The sequence below is a fragment of the Sciurus vulgaris genome (genome assembly GCF_902686455.1).
Source record: "Sciurus vulgaris genome assembly, chromosome: 17".
Lineage (NCBI taxonomy): Eukaryota > Metazoa > Chordata > Mammalia > Rodentia > Sciuridae > Sciurus > Sciurus vulgaris.
Window position 1 is genome coordinate 51,894,819 of NC_136478.1, and position 20,218 is coordinate 51,915,036.

Below are 20,218 nucleotides of genomic sequence, written 5' to 3' on the forward strand. Positions count from 1 at the left end.
TTTTGTTTGTTTGATTTCTGTGGCTGGAGGTAGAGGGCGTTCCAGGAATCTGCTTGGCAGAGCTCCTACTAACTCTGCAGGGAGCCCAAGGGAGGCAGGCACTGTGTGGTCACATGATTAGTTCTAGTGTTGAGTCCCAGAACCAGCTTCCCATTGGCCACTAGCTGCCTGAGACATCTCCATGAGGAAAGCCCTGGAATGTACAACCTGTCCCTCAAGGACATGCCTACAGGGGGGTGTGTCCAGGCTGGTTTCAAGTGGCTCCCCTGCTCAGTGGCTCTCAGCCGTTCTAGTCAGCGGTGGCATTCCAGCATGAGGGAGGAAGAGGGGGCCTCCCTGTGCACTTTGGGGGCAGGAAGTCATTCTGGGTATTAAAAGAAAGTGACCTATGGAGAAGGTGGCATGGGCTCGTGCAAGAGGTCTGGTTCCACTTGTGGCGGGGGTGCTGATTTTGTCTTTGTTTCATTGATTCACCCCCTCCTCACCAAAGAATTTGAACGCCTCTCAGAGTCCTCACATGACTGTGGGTCTCTCATTGCAGCAGCGAAGGAGAGAGCAGGCTGCCCTTCACAGAGCTGGCAGTCCTTCTGAAAAGGCACCTGGTGACCTGATAACCAGTAAGCCACAGGCAAAATGGTGGGGTCCCCTCCTGATGCAGGAGGTCAGTCTTTGGATATTGGTTTGATTTCAGAAGATTTCAAAACAATATACAGAGACCCAAGGTGCCACTGTGCAACCATGCTGCTCAGTGCACGTGGGCTGAGGAGGCGCTTTCCTGGAGAGAATCCACAGGGAGAGGTAACTGGGAACAGGAGCAGGGAGGACCACAGCAGGCGTGACCGAGTCTGCAGCGCGGGGACCTCGAGGTGCTGTGTGAAGAAAAGAGTCAGACACACACGATCACAGTTGGACACTTCCTTTAAGTGAGAGGGCCAGCCAGGCAGGTCCATGAAAGCAGCAACCAGGTTGGTGTTTGCAAGGCCTGGGCGAACAGGATTGAGGAGAGACTGTTCAATGGGTCAGGGGTATTAGGGACAGTGACATGAACATCAGGAACCAGATGGTAATACTCATACACCTTTGGGAATGAACTAAATTCTATACTCTATAATGGCCAAGTTTGGGTTATGCTGATTTATCTCTCTCTATATATATATATATAGTGTATATAATATATATGGATATATATTATATATATATATTATACATATATGGAAGAAGAAACTGGGAGAATTTGGATTTTGTGACCTCAGAGTGGACACTCCCACCTGCCCTCACTTTCTGTTCTGTAAAATGGGTGTGGTCACCTCAACCACCACAGGGTGCTGCTGGGGGAGCAATCAAGAACAGTTTTAGGCTAAGTCCTTCACCACAGATGATGGAGCACATGGAGTCGACAAATGGAACCATACTTATTTTGGGCAAGGGAGAATTTATTCGGCACGAGCTGTGCCTGGGAGGCAGAAGTTCACGAGGACCTAGAGACCAGTTTCCCAATTTGCCCCCAGTGTCTATATGCACACCTAGGAAGGGGCTTGATTATCTTCAAGCTTGCTTCTGACTTCTGCAATTCTATTAATAGAGGAAAGGAGAATGCCTGAGAGCTTGGAAGAGCTACAGCGTGAGAGAAGGAAGTAGGACTACACAGGGGACTTTCCCCTGTTGATGCAAACGAGGACAGGGAGGCTGCTGGTTCTCAGGCAGGAAGATGTGGAGGCCATGGGGGTCGTTCTCTACAGAGGTAGAAACAATGACCCTGGAATCCTTTGGCCCTCTTCCCTCAGCCCATTCAGTGAGGAAGGAAGCGGATCTGGTATGTTGGGGGTACTCTGCCCACACCACTCTCCCTGGGAGTGAGATCGATGTCCTCGGGAGCCACAGGGCTGGCCACAGAGAAGTTCTGGAGGATGGTGGTGAAGAAGAGGAACAGTTCGTTGCGAGCGATGCCTTCACCAAGACAAATGCACTTCCCTGTGGGCACAGAGGGTCACCATGTGGGCACAGGGCCAGTGCACGTGCTTGCCCACCACACCCCAAAGCCCAGGCACCTGTGCACTGAAGTGGAGCTTCTCAGGCTTGACCTTGAACCTGATATTCAGCATGGACTCCCAGGGAGTCCCAAATCTGACACCAGGTGCACACCTTGTGCCATGTTCATTGGTTTGGAAAGAAAATGTAGTTTTTGTTTCATCACCAATGGTTCATTGGCTCCATAGGAGATAAGGATGCAGCTGTGTGTGGATGTGTCAGAGTGTGTAGGTCAAGTGAGCACATGTTTCTGAACATTTTATAGTGTTCTTCATTTTTCATATGAGAATACTACCATCATACAGGCTACTATGAGGGTAAAGTTAGTCATTGTAGACACTCTTTAACACATGGCTCCTGTTAAGAATCCTAGAGTACTACCTATTGTTTTGTTTTTCCTTTTGAGAACATGGCTCTGTGTGTTTCTGGCACTATGCGTTATGTCTGTCTCTGAGTTGTCTTCTGGTTTAACCTGAAAACCTCCAGCTTTGAGAAACTTTCAAAAAATTATTCATGAAAGTTGTAAGTGGGACCAGGGCCCATGAGCAGGTTTTCTATGCTTCCCATGGATTTACCAAGGTGTGTGAAAAACCATGTTGTTTACAGACCACAGGTTTATAGGGGAAGGAAGAGAGAGACTACCTGAAGTCAGGCAGGAAAACAGCACTTCCGGGTGCTGCAATACTTCCTCATATGCAAACTGACAGCCCCGGGAAGGCCAGTGGAGGGTGGGATTCCAGGCATCCCCTGCACCTTTGCAGCCACTGCAAAGATGTGCCTGCAGGGATGTATCTGGCAAAGGGGTCCATGTCCTCTTGGCATTTCCTGATGGCTGGAGACGGGACCATAGATGTACTCAGGGCAGGTGTCTGGGTTGGTTCTTCTGGAACTGGTTCTGTGACCCACATTTTTCCAGGACTAGCTAATACTTTTTATCTCCCACTCACACACCCTCCCCATTCCTAGGACTGTCCTTCTCTTTGGGCACCTTCTGACATCTCCTTGACTCTCACATTCTGTTGGCTCAGTTCCTCTTTCTGTCCAGGCAAAGTCTATCCTGGGCATTAAACATACAGAACAGGCACTGTTTTATGTTCATTTTTATATTTTCTTCTCTTTTTAATTTCTTCCATCTAAATTCCTTCTCAATTCCACCTCTCTCTCATCTATCTATTTATACCTCTATGACCCTATCATACATATTTTTCATCTCCCTCTGAAGAAACCACTCTTAACTCCTTTCCTTCTCCTCCTCCTCCTCCTCCTCCTCCTCCTTCTTCTCTCCCTTCTCTCTCTCTCTCTCTCTCTCTCTCTCTCTCTCTCTCTCTCTCTCTCTCACACACACACACACACACGCACACACACACACACACACACCTCTCTTCTCTGCTCTGCTCTTTTCTTTTCTCTCCCCCTCACTCTCCCTCTCCCTTCCTCTGTGGTCTCAGGTTCACCCTCTGTCTCGCACAGACTGTCTCCTCTGTGCCATGATCTCCTTGTGTCTTTCGGTGACTCTGTCCCCTCTCTGTCTCAACCCCATAATATCTCTGTTGCTTACCTGTTTTAGTCCTTACTTCCCTACAACTCTCTCTGGACAGGACTATTGGGTGGGGAGCTCACTTTCACCCACTACCCCAGGTGTTCCCAGTTCTCACTGAAGACAAAATGAAGACACTGAAGACTGCATCCACAAAGTCGGGCACCACTTGAGTCACTGATGACATTTATATTTGGGAACCTGTTCCTGGGGCCCTCCTACCTCCCCCCACCAAAAATGAGGAGCCTGGACCTTGTGGTTTCCTCGGGTGACCTTCAAGTTAAATTTGGCCAAAACCCCAAGGAGTAACCTGCACCCTATGCAAATATTAAAAAAAAATGGCAACCGAACCTGAGAGCAGATTCCTAGAAAAGAAAACCGAGGCTCAGTCACCTCCAGCCCTGCGCTTCAGCCACTCCCAGCCCTTTACTTCAGCCAATCCCAGCCCTGCGCTTCAGCCACTCCCAGCCCTTTATGTCAGCCAATCCCAGCACTGTGCTTCGGCCAATTGCAGGCTGCACTCTCCTCAGATCTGTCCAAAGGCAGCCACGTAGAACTGGACCAGTCCAGCTGTTTCTGCTTGTAGGTTCCTTTCTGTCTGTAACACCATGTGCCTTGCTACTCTGTGGAACTCTCTCAAACTTCAATGCTTCAGGATATGAGGTCCAGCCAGCTGAGCTCCTGGCCTTCAGCCACTTTCTAATCCACACCCGAGTGTCCTACACTTACTCTAATGGACACCTACACTTACGCTAATGGACCACCTGGCTATTCCCTGCTGTTGCCTCGACTGAAACCTTCTTTCCTGGAGTTGATCAACACTCGCCCACCAGGACTCTGCTTGGAAACCAGTTTCTCAGCTGACCTGTTCCTCACCTACCCACCAATATTACTCAGTATATCCTGCTTGGTGCTCCCAATGCCTGATTAATGATAATACATGCCCCTGTTGGTGTGTCCTTTGTGCCAGGCCCTGGTTAGCTCAGGACAGGCATTAAATCTTTTAATTGGATTATTATTTGGGACACTCTGATGAATGTCTATCTCAGCTGCAGGACAATAAATTTCCTGGGGCAGGATCTGTGTCTTTATGTGATTTGTCGGATGCATTCTCTTTTGTCCCCTGGACTCAGTGCTTTTTTTTCCCGTCTCCTTCCCCCCGCCCCTGCTCAGAATTCAATATATGGCCTTGTTTTTGATAGGCTGCACTCTGAACTGAGCTTTATCTCCAGCCTTGCATCAGTTTTTTGTTATTGCTTTTTTAATGGTTATTTTGCTCACATCTAGAGATTTTCCACCACTTGTCCAACGTCCTGCTTATCAAGAGGTGCCTTAGGTCATCATCTCACCTCTCAAGTCGCCTCATGGGGTTGTAGTGAAGATTGAATGGGACAGTGCAGGTAAACCAACTGAAATGTGCTAACGGCTGGACAAAGGAACACCTATCATTGTCTGCAGGAGAGGAGAGGACCTACTCCTGGGTTCTGTGAAGGAATCCCAGGTCCAGCTTACCCATGGAGAAGGGAATAAAAGCTTCATTCTTCTTCAGTGCCCCACTGGCATCCAGAAAGTGGTCGCGGTTGAAGGTGTCTGGTTTTTCAAAGTAACAGGGGTCGTGGAGAGCAGAGTTCAGGATGGGGTATACTTCAGTGTTCTGAAGAAAGGTTAAAACATCAAATGAGATTGCCATGTCATCAAGAACACAAGTAATAATAAGTGCTGGCCTGCATGTGTGGGGAGTGTATACTCATACAATGTGGTGGGACTGAAAATTACTGCAACCATTTTGGAAAACAATATGGAGATTCCTCAAAAGATTGGGAATGGAATCACCATGTGACCAAGTAATTCCACTCTCTGTTATTTATCCAACAGAACTAAAATCAGCATACTATAGTGATGCAGGCACATCTGTGCTTATAGAAGGGCAGTTCACAATATCCATGTTACGGAACCACCCAGATGCTCATCAACAGATGAACAGATGAACAAAATGTAGTATATATACACAATGGAGTTTTACTGAGATATAAAGAAGAATGAAATTGTGTAATTTGATAATAAATGAATGGAACTGCAGAACATCATACTAAGTGAAATAAGACACAGAGTCAAGGGTTCAATGTTCTAACATATGCAGAAGCTAGAGCAGAGTAAGGAAAATAAGTAGGGGTCAGGTCCAATGAAAACAGAGAGGACATCAATGTAGTGGAGGAAGGAGACTGAGGGGGAGGGAGGAGGAACTGGAAAAGGGAGGAACTGCAGAATCAAATTGACAAAAACATAGTCTGCACATATGTGAATTTACCACACTCTTTGCACCTTTGCGTGTATTTATAAAGCACCAATGTAAAAAAAAAAAAAACAAATTAAATCAAGACGACTAGAATATAGGAGTGGAAACTGTGGAGGGAGGAGAAGAGGGTAAGGAAGGGGAAGCACAGGGGATGGAATGAAGCAATTTATACTCAAGGCGTGAGTGATTATCTCATCCTAAACTCCTCTGTTATCTACAGCTCTAATGCACTAATAAAAACATTTTTTAAATGTTGCCATTCCCTGGTTCTCACATACAAACAAAAAACAAATAGGTAAAACAAACTAAACATTAAAACACGGAGGTACTATGGAGAAGCCCACAAGAGGTTGAGATGGTGGGCTAGGGGAACAGAGGACGCTCACACAGAGATGGGCAGCCTGCAGGACTGACCTTGGGGATGATGAACCCTCGGAAATAAGTGTACTTGGTGACCACATGAGGCACACCAATGGGGATGAGGTCAGCGAATCTCTGAATCTCGTGGATGACCACCTCTGTGTATGGCATCCTGGAGTGGTCTTCTAGGGCTGGTGGGCGGTGTGAGCCAATCACCTGCTCAATCTCCTTTTGGACCCTTTCTGCACCAAAAAGGGGAACTGTGAGCCTCATTTCACATAGATTTCCCCAGAGACACTGTTTTCAGGGGTCAGTGAGCTTGAAAATCCTATGGGAAAGCTGAGAACATTGATATACTTTAGAGTAGACAGCTGGGGTGATGGGTGGAGAGAGAGCAACAGCATGAGATTTCCAACCCTTTCACATTCAAGTAATTCAATGAATTGTCTCCTATATGTTCAGAAACCCTTCAGGCACGTGTGTGCACCAACACACACACACACACACACACACACACACACACACATTCAGACCCCCACATCCACCACAACCCTACAAGGAATTTTTTCGTAAAAACTCCAAAAGAACTTGTTAAAACTTCACCCTCAAGGATCAATAGAAAATGATCCAGTGTGTGTGTGTGTGTTTGTGTGTGTGTGTGTGTGTGTGTGTGTGTGTGTGTGTGCGCATTACAGGAAAACTCTGTGGAAGTTCTGACAAATATCACAGTGGACTAAGTCAATGGATTAATCCAAGAGCAACTGGATGAAGACACGAATGCAAAATAAAAGAACAGATCAATTCCTGAGTGAAAAAAACTGACAATTAATGCATTGAACAAACCAATGAATGAATGTGTTTGTTCAGCTTATCAATCAATAGATGGATCAAATAAACAATCAATTAAGAATCAATTCCTTGACAAATAAAACAATAAACCCAATGAATAAATAATCACACGCAAGTTGCATTTATGGGCACTGTGTGAACAGATCAATTTGTGAATGAGTAAACAAAGGAATAAATGCATTGGTGGGTAGAGGGATAAATGAGGGATGAATACATGAAGGAATTATTAAGTGGTTAAATGTGGAAATGGATGGATGGATACATGTAGGAAGAAGGAGAAGATGGTTGATAGAAGGAGTAAGGAAAAAAACCCAGTTCATAAAAAAATAAAATGGCTGGGGGCCTGCATGAAGGAATGAATGAGCCAAGTCATCAGTGACCAATAGAGCACTCAACTGTCCTTATACATAGCATCAGCTCATGAATGAAATTATATGTCCATGGATGCATTGCAGACGAAGCAATCAGTGAAAGTACAAGTGGATTAATCAATAAAAGATGGACAGATGGATGGTGGATGGGAGAAAGCACTGGAAGAACAGGTTGTCAGACTTGTCATTCACCCATCACCAACAGGATTGGCTTAGCGGAGACCACCCAGAGCCTGCAGAGCTCCTGAAAAGGAGGTCAGGTTGCCTCTCATCCATGAAGGACTCCAGCCCCACCTCTGCAGCCCAAGAGGAGATCCAAGGACCCTCCCCACACACCCGTCCCTGGCCCACCTGCAACGTGGGGGTACTTGAGCATGAGCAGGAAGCCGTACCGCAGAGTGGTGCTGGTGGTCTCAGTGCCAGCAAAGAAGAGGGACAGCAAGGTCAAGGTGAGATTCTTCTGGTGGAACTCGCTGTGCGCGTTGGACTTCTCCTGGGTCCGAAAGTGGAGAGGGAGGTGCAGGTCAGCACCACAGCCCACTGAGGACTCATCCCGCCTGCCGGCCTCCCTCTGTCTCTGGGCCTCGCCCCTGGGGCCCCTCCTTCTCAGCATGGACACCCCATGTCTCTGTCTCCCTCAGCCTCCTCACTCTGCCTGGCCTGGTGTCTCTCTCCATCTCCTTGGCTTGTGTCTTGGGCTTCATCCCCCAGGCTCCTCTGCCTCTCAGGGTCTTTTCCTCTTTCTTGTTGTCCCTTGCCCTGTATTTCTCCATCCACCTGAGCCCTGTCCACTACCCCTCTCATTTCAGTTCCTCCAACCTTTCCCTTCATCTTCCTTTCGCTCCCCACTACCCTCCAAAGGCCTCACTTTATCCATGCGGAGCAGGTAGGAGTCGATGAAGTCTCTGGGGTTGCTGGGGTCCAGGGTTGCATGGTGCTTCTGCACACTGTGGTTGATGAAGGTGATGACTTCCTGCAGGTTTTTGTAGACTTGCCTGCGTGTGCCAGGAAAGTGCATCAGGACGTCAGAGTATGATTCAAACACCTACATGAAGGATTGGGTAGTGAGGTCCCCCAAGGGCTGAGCCAGCCGGTCATGGCGAGGGGGAGCCATCCAGGGCCCAAATCCACTCTGGGGAATCCCCATCTCTCTCTGCCTCTCTTTCTCTCTGCCTCTCTCCCTCTCTCCCTCCCTCCTTCCCTCCTCCACTTCTCATCAGAATCAACCTCTCTCCCCCGTCTCCCTGTCCTCTCTTCCTTTATTCTTTCTCCCAAGTTCTTCTTCACTTTTTTCTTTTCTATTTGTTTGATATTTTAAACATTTTGGCGCCTTGAATTCATGCCTACCCTGTGCTTCCCTATGCCGTTTTGAAACATGCACAAACCGTGACTGGATCAATTTCATTCCCAGTACCCTCCTTTCCTTCACCCTCCCTCCACACCCACTACCTCTACTCTACCCTTCCCCTTTCTATTCGTGCTACCATTATCTTAATCAGTACAGGATATACATTAGTGTGTATTTGTACACAGACATAGCAGAATTCAGTAGATTTCAACTCCAGTACTCCCCACATCCTCCCCTTCTCTTTCTCTCTCAATCCCTTTTCTCTACTCTACAGGTCTTTCCTTTTGTTTTTTGGCCTTGGGAATTGAACCCAGGAGCACTTAACCACAGATCCCCATCCTCAGCCCTATATTTTATTTTATTTAGAGACAGGATCTCACTGACTTGCTAAGTGTCTCACTAAGTTGCTAAGGTTGGCTTTGAACTTGCAATCCTCCTGCCTCAGCCTCTGGAGCCAATAGGATTACAGGTGTGCACCACCTGTAGTCCAGTTCTTCCTTCCGTTTTTGACAGACACCCCATGTTTAATATCTATTCTCCCCTGCCCTTTGGTTTCTACATACTAGGAAAAAAACATTCAACCCTTAACTTTCTGAATCTGCCTTATTTCACTTAACATGATGTTCTCCAATTCCATTTACTTGCAAATGATATGTTTACATTCTTTTTTGTGACTGAGTAGAACTCCATTTTGTATAGATACCTCATTTTCTTCATCTTAGTCTGTTGATTAGCAGATAGATTAGTTTCATAGTGTAACTATTGTGAATTGTACTTCTACAAACGTTAAAATTCATGTATCGCTATAATATGCCGATTTTATATCTTTTGGATTAATGCCAAGGACTGGGATATCTGGGTCATGTGGTGCTTCCATTTCTAATCTTTTGAGGAATTTCTATGATACTTTCCAAAGTGGTCATTCTAATTTGCCTTGCCACTAAAAACACATGAGTCAACCTTTTCCCCACATCCTCACCAACAATTTCCGTTATTTGTATTCTTGATGATTGCCATTCTCACAAGAGTGAGAGGAAATCTCAGTGCAGTTTTCATTCGCATTTCCTGATTACTACCAAAGTTAAACATTTTTTCATGTGTTTGTTGGCCATTTTTATTGTCGTCCTGAGAGATGTTTATTTAGCTCTTTTGCCCGTTTATATTCTGTGCCTACATTTTCTTCTAGCCCTTGCAAAGTTTCTGCTCTAATTCCTGTAGGTCTTGATCCACGTTGAGTTGATGTTTCTGTGGGGTGAGAAATAAGAATCTAGTTGGAATGTTCTGCAAACAGACACCCACTTTTCTCAGTACCATTTTTTAGATGTCTCCAACCTGCATTTTGTCACCTGTGTCAAGTGTCAGGTGACTGAGTCTCTGTGGAGTTGTCTCCTGCCTTTCATTCCTTCCCACGGGTCTCGGTGAGTGTTCTAACGCCGACACCACGCTGTTCCTTACTGTCACTCTGCAGTGTGATTCGACACCAGGTATCCTGAAGCCTCCACTGCTGCTCCTCTAACTCATTATTGCCTTGGATATTCTGGGTCTTTTATCTTCCAAATGAATTTGAGAATTGTTTTCCTTACTTGAGTAAATATACCACCTGGCTTGTTGGTGGGCACTGCACTGGCTCTGTAGAGAGCAATGACCATTTGGACCCTATCAATTCTGCCTATCCTGGAACAGACAAGCCCTCCTTTTCTGAGACTTTCTGACCCCGTCTTTCAGCCTCCCCTTCTCTCCCATTTCTCTCTCTCCATCTCCCTTTTCCCTCCCCCAGCTCTCCCTCCAGGTCTTGACATCCCTCTCTCCATGTGCTCCTATTGCATTTCTGTGCCCATAGAGCACACCACCCTTTCCCACCTCCCCACTCATCCTCCTCACCTCCTGCCACTCACCTGGCTGGAGAAGGAGCTGATCAGTGCAAATGACTGATAGATCACGTCCAGCAACCGCAAGAACTCTCGATCTTTGTAGTCAAAGCGTTCTCCAAAGACGATGGAGCAGATGATGTTGGCGGTGATGGACTGGAAGAGGAAGGTGGGGTCCTGGAGGGCTCCTAGGAGGACAAGGCAGCAGGTCCCAGGTCAGAGACTCCAGAGCCTGGACACATTCTACGTGGTGCCCCATCTTCTGCTGCTCTGAAGTAGAGCAATCCTAACAGCTCACACTGGCACAGACTCTGTGTCAGGTCTTACGCTTTCATTCAGTTTGCACAAAACTTTCTCAGCGAGATGCCCTTCTATGACTACCTCCACTTTACAGGTGGACAGAAGTTTGAGTAATGGAAGCTTGCACAGCTTCTCATTACCAAGGGCAGGAGTCACACCCAAGCACACAGAGACAGAGCCAGCGCTGCAGGATCCTACCCTGACACTCCTCTGGGCCCATCTCTGACTGTGTGAGCTCAGAGAGTAAAGGCCTCTGGGCAGGGTGCAGGGCCTTGTTCACTCCATGCCTTGTGCAGATTTAAAGCCCCATGGCTGCATCCCTCCCTCTCACACCCACATCCTCCCTTCTCTCCAGCCCAGGGGCTCTTTGTTCCTGCATGAATCATTCTTCACTTCCCATATCTCATCAAGCCTCACACTGATGCCTGTGCTTGGCAGGCACAGTCCTGGTTTCCGAGGCTGAGAAGGAGGGTTCGGGAGCCCAGGACCTCAGGTGAGTGTGACCCTCTCTCTGCTCTCAGCTGTTTTCTCTCATTCCTCTGTGAACCTTTCTCTGAGGCTTGTCTGTCTGTCCCTCAATTGTCTGTCTCAGATTCTCTTCCTCTGTCTCTTTTGATCTCTCTCATTCTCTTCTTCTCTCTCATTTTTCTCTTTCTTTTCTTCCCTCCGTCCCTCTCCTTTCCTGTCTCTCTGTCACTCTGTCCTCTGTCCTTATCAATCTCTGTCCCTTTCACTCCCTCCAGCTTCTACATGGATGTCTCAGAGTCTCCTGAGAAGTGTTGATAAGAGATGATGAAGACCTGGTCCAAATGAGATGGACAGCTGACAGTGGACCTGCCAACTATGCCCCCTGCTATGAAGAATCTAGAATCCCAGCAGTGCCCTTGGGCTTCCCTGAGCAGAGCACAGCTCCTGACTCCTTGCTCACCAGCACTTCACCCAAGGGAAGGGAAACACACGTCATAACTTGGAAATGTCTGTACTTGCTCTTTGCTTTCTTTTATGTAGGTCCTATTTTTGACTTGGACACATATGAGCAATCCAAAAATTGATTTCCCTGCATGCAACGTAAGAGCCTACTAATCATTCATCTGTCTTGGACACCAAAATCCTCACATCTCTTCCCCTATCTCTCTAGGTTTCCCACAACCCTTCTCTATTCATCTCTATTCCCATCTCTCTCTGATTCTCCATCCCTGTCTCTGTCTTTTTCTGCCCATGCATACCTCTCTGTGTTTCCATTGCTGTGCACCCCACATCCCTCTCTGTTCCATGTCTTATCTCCTGTCCATCCCTGGTTCTCACCCTTGGATTTCTGCAGCTCCTCCAGCAGACACTGAGCCTCCTCCTGAATCCGTTCCTCAATGCTCTGCTTTCCCATCCCAAAGTCCCTCGTGGTAGCCAGAGAGAATCTGATGGAATGTAATGCTATGTAAATAATTGTTGTACTGTATTGTATAGAGAAGGTCAAGAAAGAAAGTTATTATATGTGCAATAATTTTTTCTACACAAATCAATCCACAACTGGTTGAATTTGCAGATGTATAACCATCAACCATGGAGGCCAACTGTCCTTGTTGAAGCCAAATGTGCACATTCTCAGCAACTTCTCCTCAAATACCTGCCCCCAAACATGTGTACATGTTCACCAGAAAGTCAATCTGAACATTCACAGGAGCCTTCTCATTGTAAATACACACTGTGAGATGCCAGCAATGGAATATTATGCAGTCAAGAGAATGAACAATCTAAAACTATAACCAATGACCTCTGTGAAAATCACAGAAAGAATGCTCAGTGGCAGCCATTAGACACAAAAGCACACTTGGTTTACATTCACTTCTATTTACATGGAGTTCATACACAGAACACCAGGCCACCAAGGGCTCTGGAGACTGGGGGTCTTTATAATAAGGGGACCTTTCCCAGGGTAAATCTTGCTTGACTGGAAATATAAAAATCCCCAAATACGAGGCAGGAAATCTATTCCTGTATCAACCATAGCCAAAGGATAATCCATTAATCTGGTCACCCTTTATAATAAGGGGACCAGATGGGTATCCTGGGGGACCAAAACCCTACTGCTATTTGATCTGCATGTCAGTGACATGAGTGCATTCAGCTGATGAAAACTCATTGCACTGTGCACATCCTGTCTGGGGCAGAGGTATTGGGGATGGAACCCAGGACCTTATACACGCTAGGCGAGCACTCGAGCATTAAGCTATATCCCCAGGCCCTTCTTATTTTTTATTTTGTGACAGAGTCTCACTGCATTGCCAAAGCTGGCCTAGAGCTTTCAATCTTCCTGCCTCAGCCTCCTGAAGTGTTGGGATTACAGGTGTGCGCCTCTGAACCCAGCAGGCTATGCACATGTTATGGTGATGTACAACTTCAATAAAAACTTGAGTTATAAATCACGGAAATGGCTGAGACCTGTCTTGCACTGGTGTCTGCAATGTGTCCTCACTGGCTTGCCTGCATCCACTCTTATACTCCTGAAAATGAATTCACATCTCTCCAGATCAGAGCAAGCCCACCAAAGGTAAGTTGGTTAATACCCCTGCACCTCCACAAGCCCTCCAATGTCCCCATGTCGCTTAGAATGACACCGCCGTCTCCATCCTGGTCCACACAGCCACAAACCACGTGGTCCCTCACTTCTCTGGCTTCTTCCTGTCACCCCTTATGCCTTGGCCACTCTGATCAACCTCCATGCTGTTCCCTGAGCTCCTTCCTGTTCGTGCTCTTTCAACAACACCTGCTGCACCTGCTGCCACATATCTGCTACCTTCAGGGTCTATCCAGAAACATAGCAAGACCATGGGCTGGGGCTCAGGGGAAAAGGGCTTACCTAGCATGTGTGAGGGCCTAGTTTCAATCCTCAGCACCACATAAAAATAAACATTAAATTAAGGCATCTGTACAACCACAAAAAATTTTTTAAGGAAATAAAGTAAGTCCATGTCAATCCCTGGCCATGCAATCTGACATATTTCCCAACACTTTCTAAAATATCATTCCATTTTATTTTAATCATAGCTCCTTCCTACCTAACATGGCTTTGTCTGTTTTTTGGTTTTTTTGTTTGTTTGTTTTTTTGTTTTATTTTTGGTTTTCGTTGTTTTGTTGTTTTGTTTAGTTTTTCTTTTTCTTTTTTATCATGAATGGCTGAGACTAGATAATTTATAAAAACAGAGAGAACAGAGAGAGCAGTACTTTTGGGAGGGTGGGTACTAGGGTTTAAACCCAGGAGTGTGTAAACACTGAGTGACATTCACAGCCTTTCTAAACTTTTATTTTGAGACAGGGTCTTGCCAAGTTGCTTAGGGCCTTGCTAAATTGCTGAGGCTGGCTTTGAACTTGCAGTCCTCCTGCCTCAGCTTTCTCAGCTGCTGGGTTACAGAAGTGCACCACTATTATTGGCAAGATGTACTTCTTACAGATCTTGAGTCTAGGAAGTTTAAGACCAAGGGGATGTCTGTATACAGCAGGGACTAATTCTAGCCTCATCCCTTGAGATACATGCAAAACAACTAGAATGAAATTATATGAACTCAAAGCCCCTGCCTATGGGAAAAAACTTAGAAAGGAGGACAGGCTTGTGTCTGTGTCCCCCAGGAATACCTGAGGACATAAAACCAGGGCCACATCTGGGGATCAGGAAGATCTTTCCCAGGGTAAATCTTGCTTGACTGGAAATATAAGAATCCCCAAATACGAGACAGGAAATCTATTCCTGAATCAACCAAGGCCAAAGGATAATCCATACAGAATCCTGAAAAGACCTCATATGATGTTACCCAAGTTCTTCCTGCAAGAAAACTGAAAAGTTGGCTACAATGAAGAATGGGGATCAGCCAAGTCTCTTGGAAGCTGTGTGTGAACGATGGATTTGGTTTGAGCCAGTAAGGCAGGGAGGCTGCTTTTCTGGGAACTCCTGTGTGGAATTCCCTGGCATGAAAGCCCAGATCATGCTGCCACCCTGCCTCAGCTCACAGCCATCAGGAGATGGGCATAAACTGCCAAGCCCTAAACACCTGTTTTCCCCACATTTATCCTCTTTGTCCTGAAGGAGCTATTTACTGATCCCCTTTGGTCTGTGCTGTTATAAATAAAGCAAGCACGGGCTTTACACTTTGTTAGGGTCAGACCCATCTGGTCTGATCCACCCATCATGCCCCTGCTTTGAAAATATATATAACTCTCACCTCTTGTCTTTATTTTATTAATATTACTCCTAGCTTTCATTGCCGGTTGACCCACACTTCCAATGGTTACCCACTCCCTCCACAAGCAGGATGTGGGCAGAACACATCCAAACCCTGCAGCCTTGAACACATGGAAGGAGTACATGAGAGAATGGAGGGAAGGGGTTGGACCCAACAAAAGCATAAAAGGGGGGAAGCATAAGGGCAAGTCAATCAAGATTCAGACTTAAAATACTTCTTTCATCATCAAAAGAAGACTACTTAAGACCACTTTACTGATAACTGATCTGTGTCAAAAATTGTTTTTTGGTTTCTATTTGTTCTTCAATGCCAGGTATGGTGACCCATGCTGTTAATCTGAGCAACTCGGGTGGTTGTGGAAAGAGGATTGCAAATTCAAGACCAACCTCAGCACCTTAACACAGGCCTAAACAACTGAGCACAATCTAGTCTTGAAATAAATAAATACATAAATAAATGAATGAACACATGAATTTTTAAAAGGGCTGAGGATGTGGCTCAGTGGTAGAGCACCCCTAGGTGCAATCCGCTATAGCAGAAAAAGTGGGTCATTTGACAATACTGAGATAATCCCCAAAGGAACAGCATTTGTTATGGTTTAGATATGAAATGTCCCTCAATATCTCCTGGTAATGCAGGAATATTCAGAGGTGAAATGATTCAGTTATGAAAGTTGTAACCTATTTACTGATCCTGGCTTGAATGGACTCACTGGCTGGTAACTGTAGGTAGGTGGGCTGTGTTTAGAGCGATTGGGTCACTAGCAGCATGTCCTGGAAGGGTGCATCAGACCTGCAGTCCCTTCCCCCTGCCCTCTTCCCTCTCCTCTACATCCTGACCCCACCATGTCCTGGGCAGGTTTGCTCCTCCAGACCCTTCCACCATGATTGGCTGACCCACTTGGGCCCACAAAAATGGAGTCAGCCATTTGTGGACTGAGACCTCTGAAACTGTGAGCCACAAATAAACTTTTTCTCCTCTAAGTTGCTCTCATCAGATGTTTTGGTCACCACCACACAAAATCTAACTGGACAAATTCACACATAACCTTGCTGATCATAGTTGAAATATTGAAGCATCATTATGAAATTGAAACCAAAAGCTAGAAAATGGATAGTAAAAGGAAAATGGCAACACTTGTTGGAGACTGTAGTGGATCTTTGTGCCTCTCCCTCTGACCAGCTGAATTTTATCGTCCTTAGGATGTTGATCTTTGTAACACTCCCATGCGGACAAAAGCCCACACAACCACCTTCCACACACCAGTTGCCTTGGGGACCAGCCATGGGCTTCCCAAGCCACAAACAGAGGCATCGAAAGACTATTTCAAGGGGCGTGTCAACAAGCCCCAGTCGACTCAGCAGTTTGGAGAGCCAAGCACTCTGGAATTGCACCACTGCAAGCTCATAGGCTGTGGACATCTGTGTTCCAATTGGGCTGCAGACACACACGCAGTGTGCCTAGGACACCTGGGCTGCTTCTTTCTCGGAATCACCAGGAGCTCACCAGCATTTGGCATTCAGAGCCTTCCATCTGGGGCAGTTCTCTCTGGCTTCTTACCTATTTCCTGTGCCAGGGATCATGAGGTCGATACCCAGGAGAGCAGGGTGAAGAAGAGGCAGGGCCAGGAGAGGTGCAGCCTTGGGGGAGGAAATTAGGTCATGGTGGCACCCTCAGAGAAGGAGCTAGCTCCTGACATAGCAGTGAGGCCGCTCTACGGATTGGCCTCTTCTGAATGCGGCTACTTCCATTTCTTCATTTCTACCATGTGGTCACAGAGCTCAGGCTTCCCTCACCGGAGGCTGAACAGAACTTGCCTGATCCTGGACTGTCGCCTTCCAAAACTGTGAGCTACTCTGTACGGTACCCAGCCTCAGGTACGTTGCTCTAGCAAGAGGAAACAGACTAAGACACCAAGGGACCATTTTGCCTGGCCAGCTGGACCACTCTTTCTCTTATGGCTGCTCCTAGCTGCAGACCAGTCAATTGTTCCCTGGGCTGCCATCATTCCACACCTGAGTCCTCTCTACTTCATGTCATGCCCTCATTCACCTGGGCCTATTCCTTCTCCCCTTCCCCCCAACACCCTCAGAAAGGGTGTTACCTCCCCACTGATCTTAACTCCATGCAGTCATTACACTCTGTCCAATTCTGACAGAATAAACCTGTTCTGGACCCTGAATGATCTTAAGACTCCTACTTGTTGGCTTGTGTTCAGTACCACCAGGGTGAACCCTTAAGGTTACCTAACTAATTTTTGCATTTATTTTATATCTGCAGCCAGACTGTCAACTCCTCATGGGCAGGTCCTGCCACTTATCTCCCTGAGCATGCCACAGTGCCAGGTATTCAGGGCCACTGGGTTGACTCATTTGGTCATCACAGTAGTTACAGGTGGAACAACGCAACCTCCTGAGAGCAACTGCTGGCAGTAGGTTCCAGACCACTCCCCACTGTCCCACCAGTGCTGATCTCCTTCACTCACCATCTCCAGACATGGCCACTGGAGGAACCAGGTATAGCACCCTTGGGTCACTGGGACAGAACCTTAACTCTCCAACTGTGAGAACCACATGTTAAAGCATTTTGCATACTCTAGACTGTCTCCATAAACACACAGGGCACCCAGAGTCCTGGAACCTTGCAGTGGACAGGGGCGTCAGACCTCAGCCAGCACCCACCCTTCCCCAGAGGATGTGAAAAACTCCTCCAAGGCCCTTCCCAACACATTCCACTTCTCTACTATCTTACAAAGCCACCAAGACTTTTTAAACCTCCTTTTAGACACATAAGACTTCCTGGTCAGCTTGACTTCCTTCAGAATCTGTAAGGAATTGTGACTACTGCTCATATCAACAACTCTCATGGAGACAGGAGGCAGTAAGACACAGAGAGCTGGAGTGTGGCCAGCTAGTGTGGCCACGGTTGGTGCCCAAGACTTCAGGGCAAGGAAAGTACCTTCAAGAGGGTCATATGGCCAGGTGCAGTGGTGCTCACCTCTAACCCCACCAGCTTGGGAAAAAAGCAGGAAGATTGCAAGTTCAAAACCAGTCTCAGTAATTAGAAAGGGCCTAAATAACTTTAGTGAGACTCTCTCTAAATTAAAAAATAAAAAGGGCTGAGGGTGCAGAGACATGTTTAAGCAGCTCTAAGATGGCAGCTGGCATTGAGCCAAGAGGTGCCGCATAATTAGTGTTAATATGGCGAGATCTCTTATGACCTTTTGCCTAATTAGTTAATGTCTCCTCTGTGCTAGTGGTCAACAGATGTTCCTCATTCTTTCTGGTTTGGTACCGTGGGGCGTGCTTCAATTGTGCTAACCCTGAGCTGATTAGCTGCCTTTGGTATATAAGACATTCTCTTCACTTGGGTGGCAGTTTCGGACCACAGGCTGCAGGTTGCAGGCTGCACGTCATATGCCTTACCCCGCACCTTCAAGAAGCAACTCACCTCTAAGAAGCAGACCTCTCAAAGCGTAGCGCCTCTGAAAGCGTAGCACCTCTAAAATTAAGCAAAGCCTCTCTTACTCTAAACAAAGCCTCTCTTCCTCTAAGCAAAGCCTCTCTTACTCTAAGCAAAGCCTCTCTTACTCTAAGCAAAGCCTCTCTTCCTCTATAAACTAGGGAACAAGCAAGCAAGCAAAGAAGTAGCCCAGATAAAGATAATTAAAATAGTTCATTCCCAGTCCACCTCCAATAAATTTCCACGGAATTGTTCCTGTGGGCGGCAACAGTTTTGGCTCAGGGATTAAGCACTACTGGGTTGAATTCCAGGTACTAAAAAAAAAAAAAAGTTAAAATTTAAAAAAATTTAAAAACAGGCCCATGCTTCAGGAGTGTGGCCTCCATGACAGGGAAAAAGGACAGAGGAGCTGGGAGTTACTGGCACGGTTCCAGCTCTCCCACTAGAAAGTGGGGTCATGGATGCTGATTAATTATTAATAAGGAAGTAAACAGGAAGATCCAAGATGGCAGACTAGAGGGAGGCTGTGTTCCGTGTTGCTACGTAACTCTGGTTTCCAGCAGAAGATATCTGTTTCTTGGCACCTATCATCTGCTATTTGCCTGCCTCTGGCCTCTCCATCACCTGCCTTACACCTATCCTCACCCAACACAAGAGGTTCACCACCCAATCATCTGAAAACAGTCAGCAAACTGATCGCCGACTGTCAGTGGAGCACCAGCTGCCTGCTGTTGCCTGGAAGTTCACTGCTACAGTACCTGCAGGATCCCACAGGTGAACAATCACTCCCTGCCTCTGGGGCCCTCACATTGTCTGACTGCTCCCTGCCGCCAGGACCCCCAGACCAACTGACTGCACCCTATCACTGGGACCCCAGACCATCTGATTGCAACCCACCTCCAGGATCCCACAACTACACCAAACACACTCGACCTCCAGGACCCCTGCCTGAACAATCGCATCCCGCATCCAGGACCTCCAGCTGAGCACATTCACACCCTGAGCTTCAGCTCCCCATTTGCCAACACATTTCGAAGCCAGAGCGGCCATCTCAGATAGTCCTGGAAGCCCCGATCTTTACGTGGGGCAGAACCAATCCTGAGATGCCTGCTAGAGGCTTGAAGCTCATTATGAGGTACCTTGCCTGCATCAGGCTTCTGAACACTGGGAAGTTTCATTACTATATGACTGTTATACTTTAGATTTTCTTTTTTCCCCTTATTGAAAAATTTTAGGTTTTTTATTTCTTTACTTTTCTTGCTCTCTTTTCCTTTTGTTTACCGGTTTCCTTAGAGTCTCTTTCTCCTGTTTTTGCATGCTAACATCCAATTTCTTTTGCTTACACTCTCACCCTTTCTATTATCTGGAACTTCTTTGTATTCTTTTGTCATCTCATTAACAGCCACATTCTGCATTCCTCTGCATCCTCTTTATCCTCCATTTGAAGCTGCAGACCTTATTGCAAATCTGTTTGCTTTACTGAAGATAATATTTGAACTCGTTCTGTTCATTATGCCAATTTTGTTATTGTCCTCATAGGGGCTGTTTGGTCTAGGATTGCATAGTG

The 20,218-nt window shown here is 46.6% G+C and overlaps 2 protein-coding genes across 2 annotated transcripts in view; both read right to left on the reverse strand.

Annotated features, from left to right (window-relative positions):
- LOC306648341 (cytochrome P450 2B4-like) overlaps positions 1-20,218 on the reverse strand; it is a 153,876-nt gene that overhangs the window by 25,963 nt on the left and 107,695 nt on the right. The gene's annotated exons all lie outside the window — the stretch shown is intronic.
- Positions 1,397-13,674, reverse strand: LOC306647690 (cytochrome P450 2B4-like; the record flags this gene model as incomplete). Its single annotated transcript, XM_079117198.1, has 8 exons — positions 1,397-1,971; positions 5,078-5,219; positions 6,276-6,463; positions 7,793-7,934; positions 8,310-8,486; positions 10,685-10,845; positions 12,263-12,369; positions 13,619-13,674. The coding sequence occupies 8 exons, from the start codon at positions 13,672-13,674 to the stop codon at positions 1,790-1,792; spliced, it is 1,155 nt and encodes a 384-aa protein (XP_078973324.1). The 3' UTR covers positions 1,397-1,789.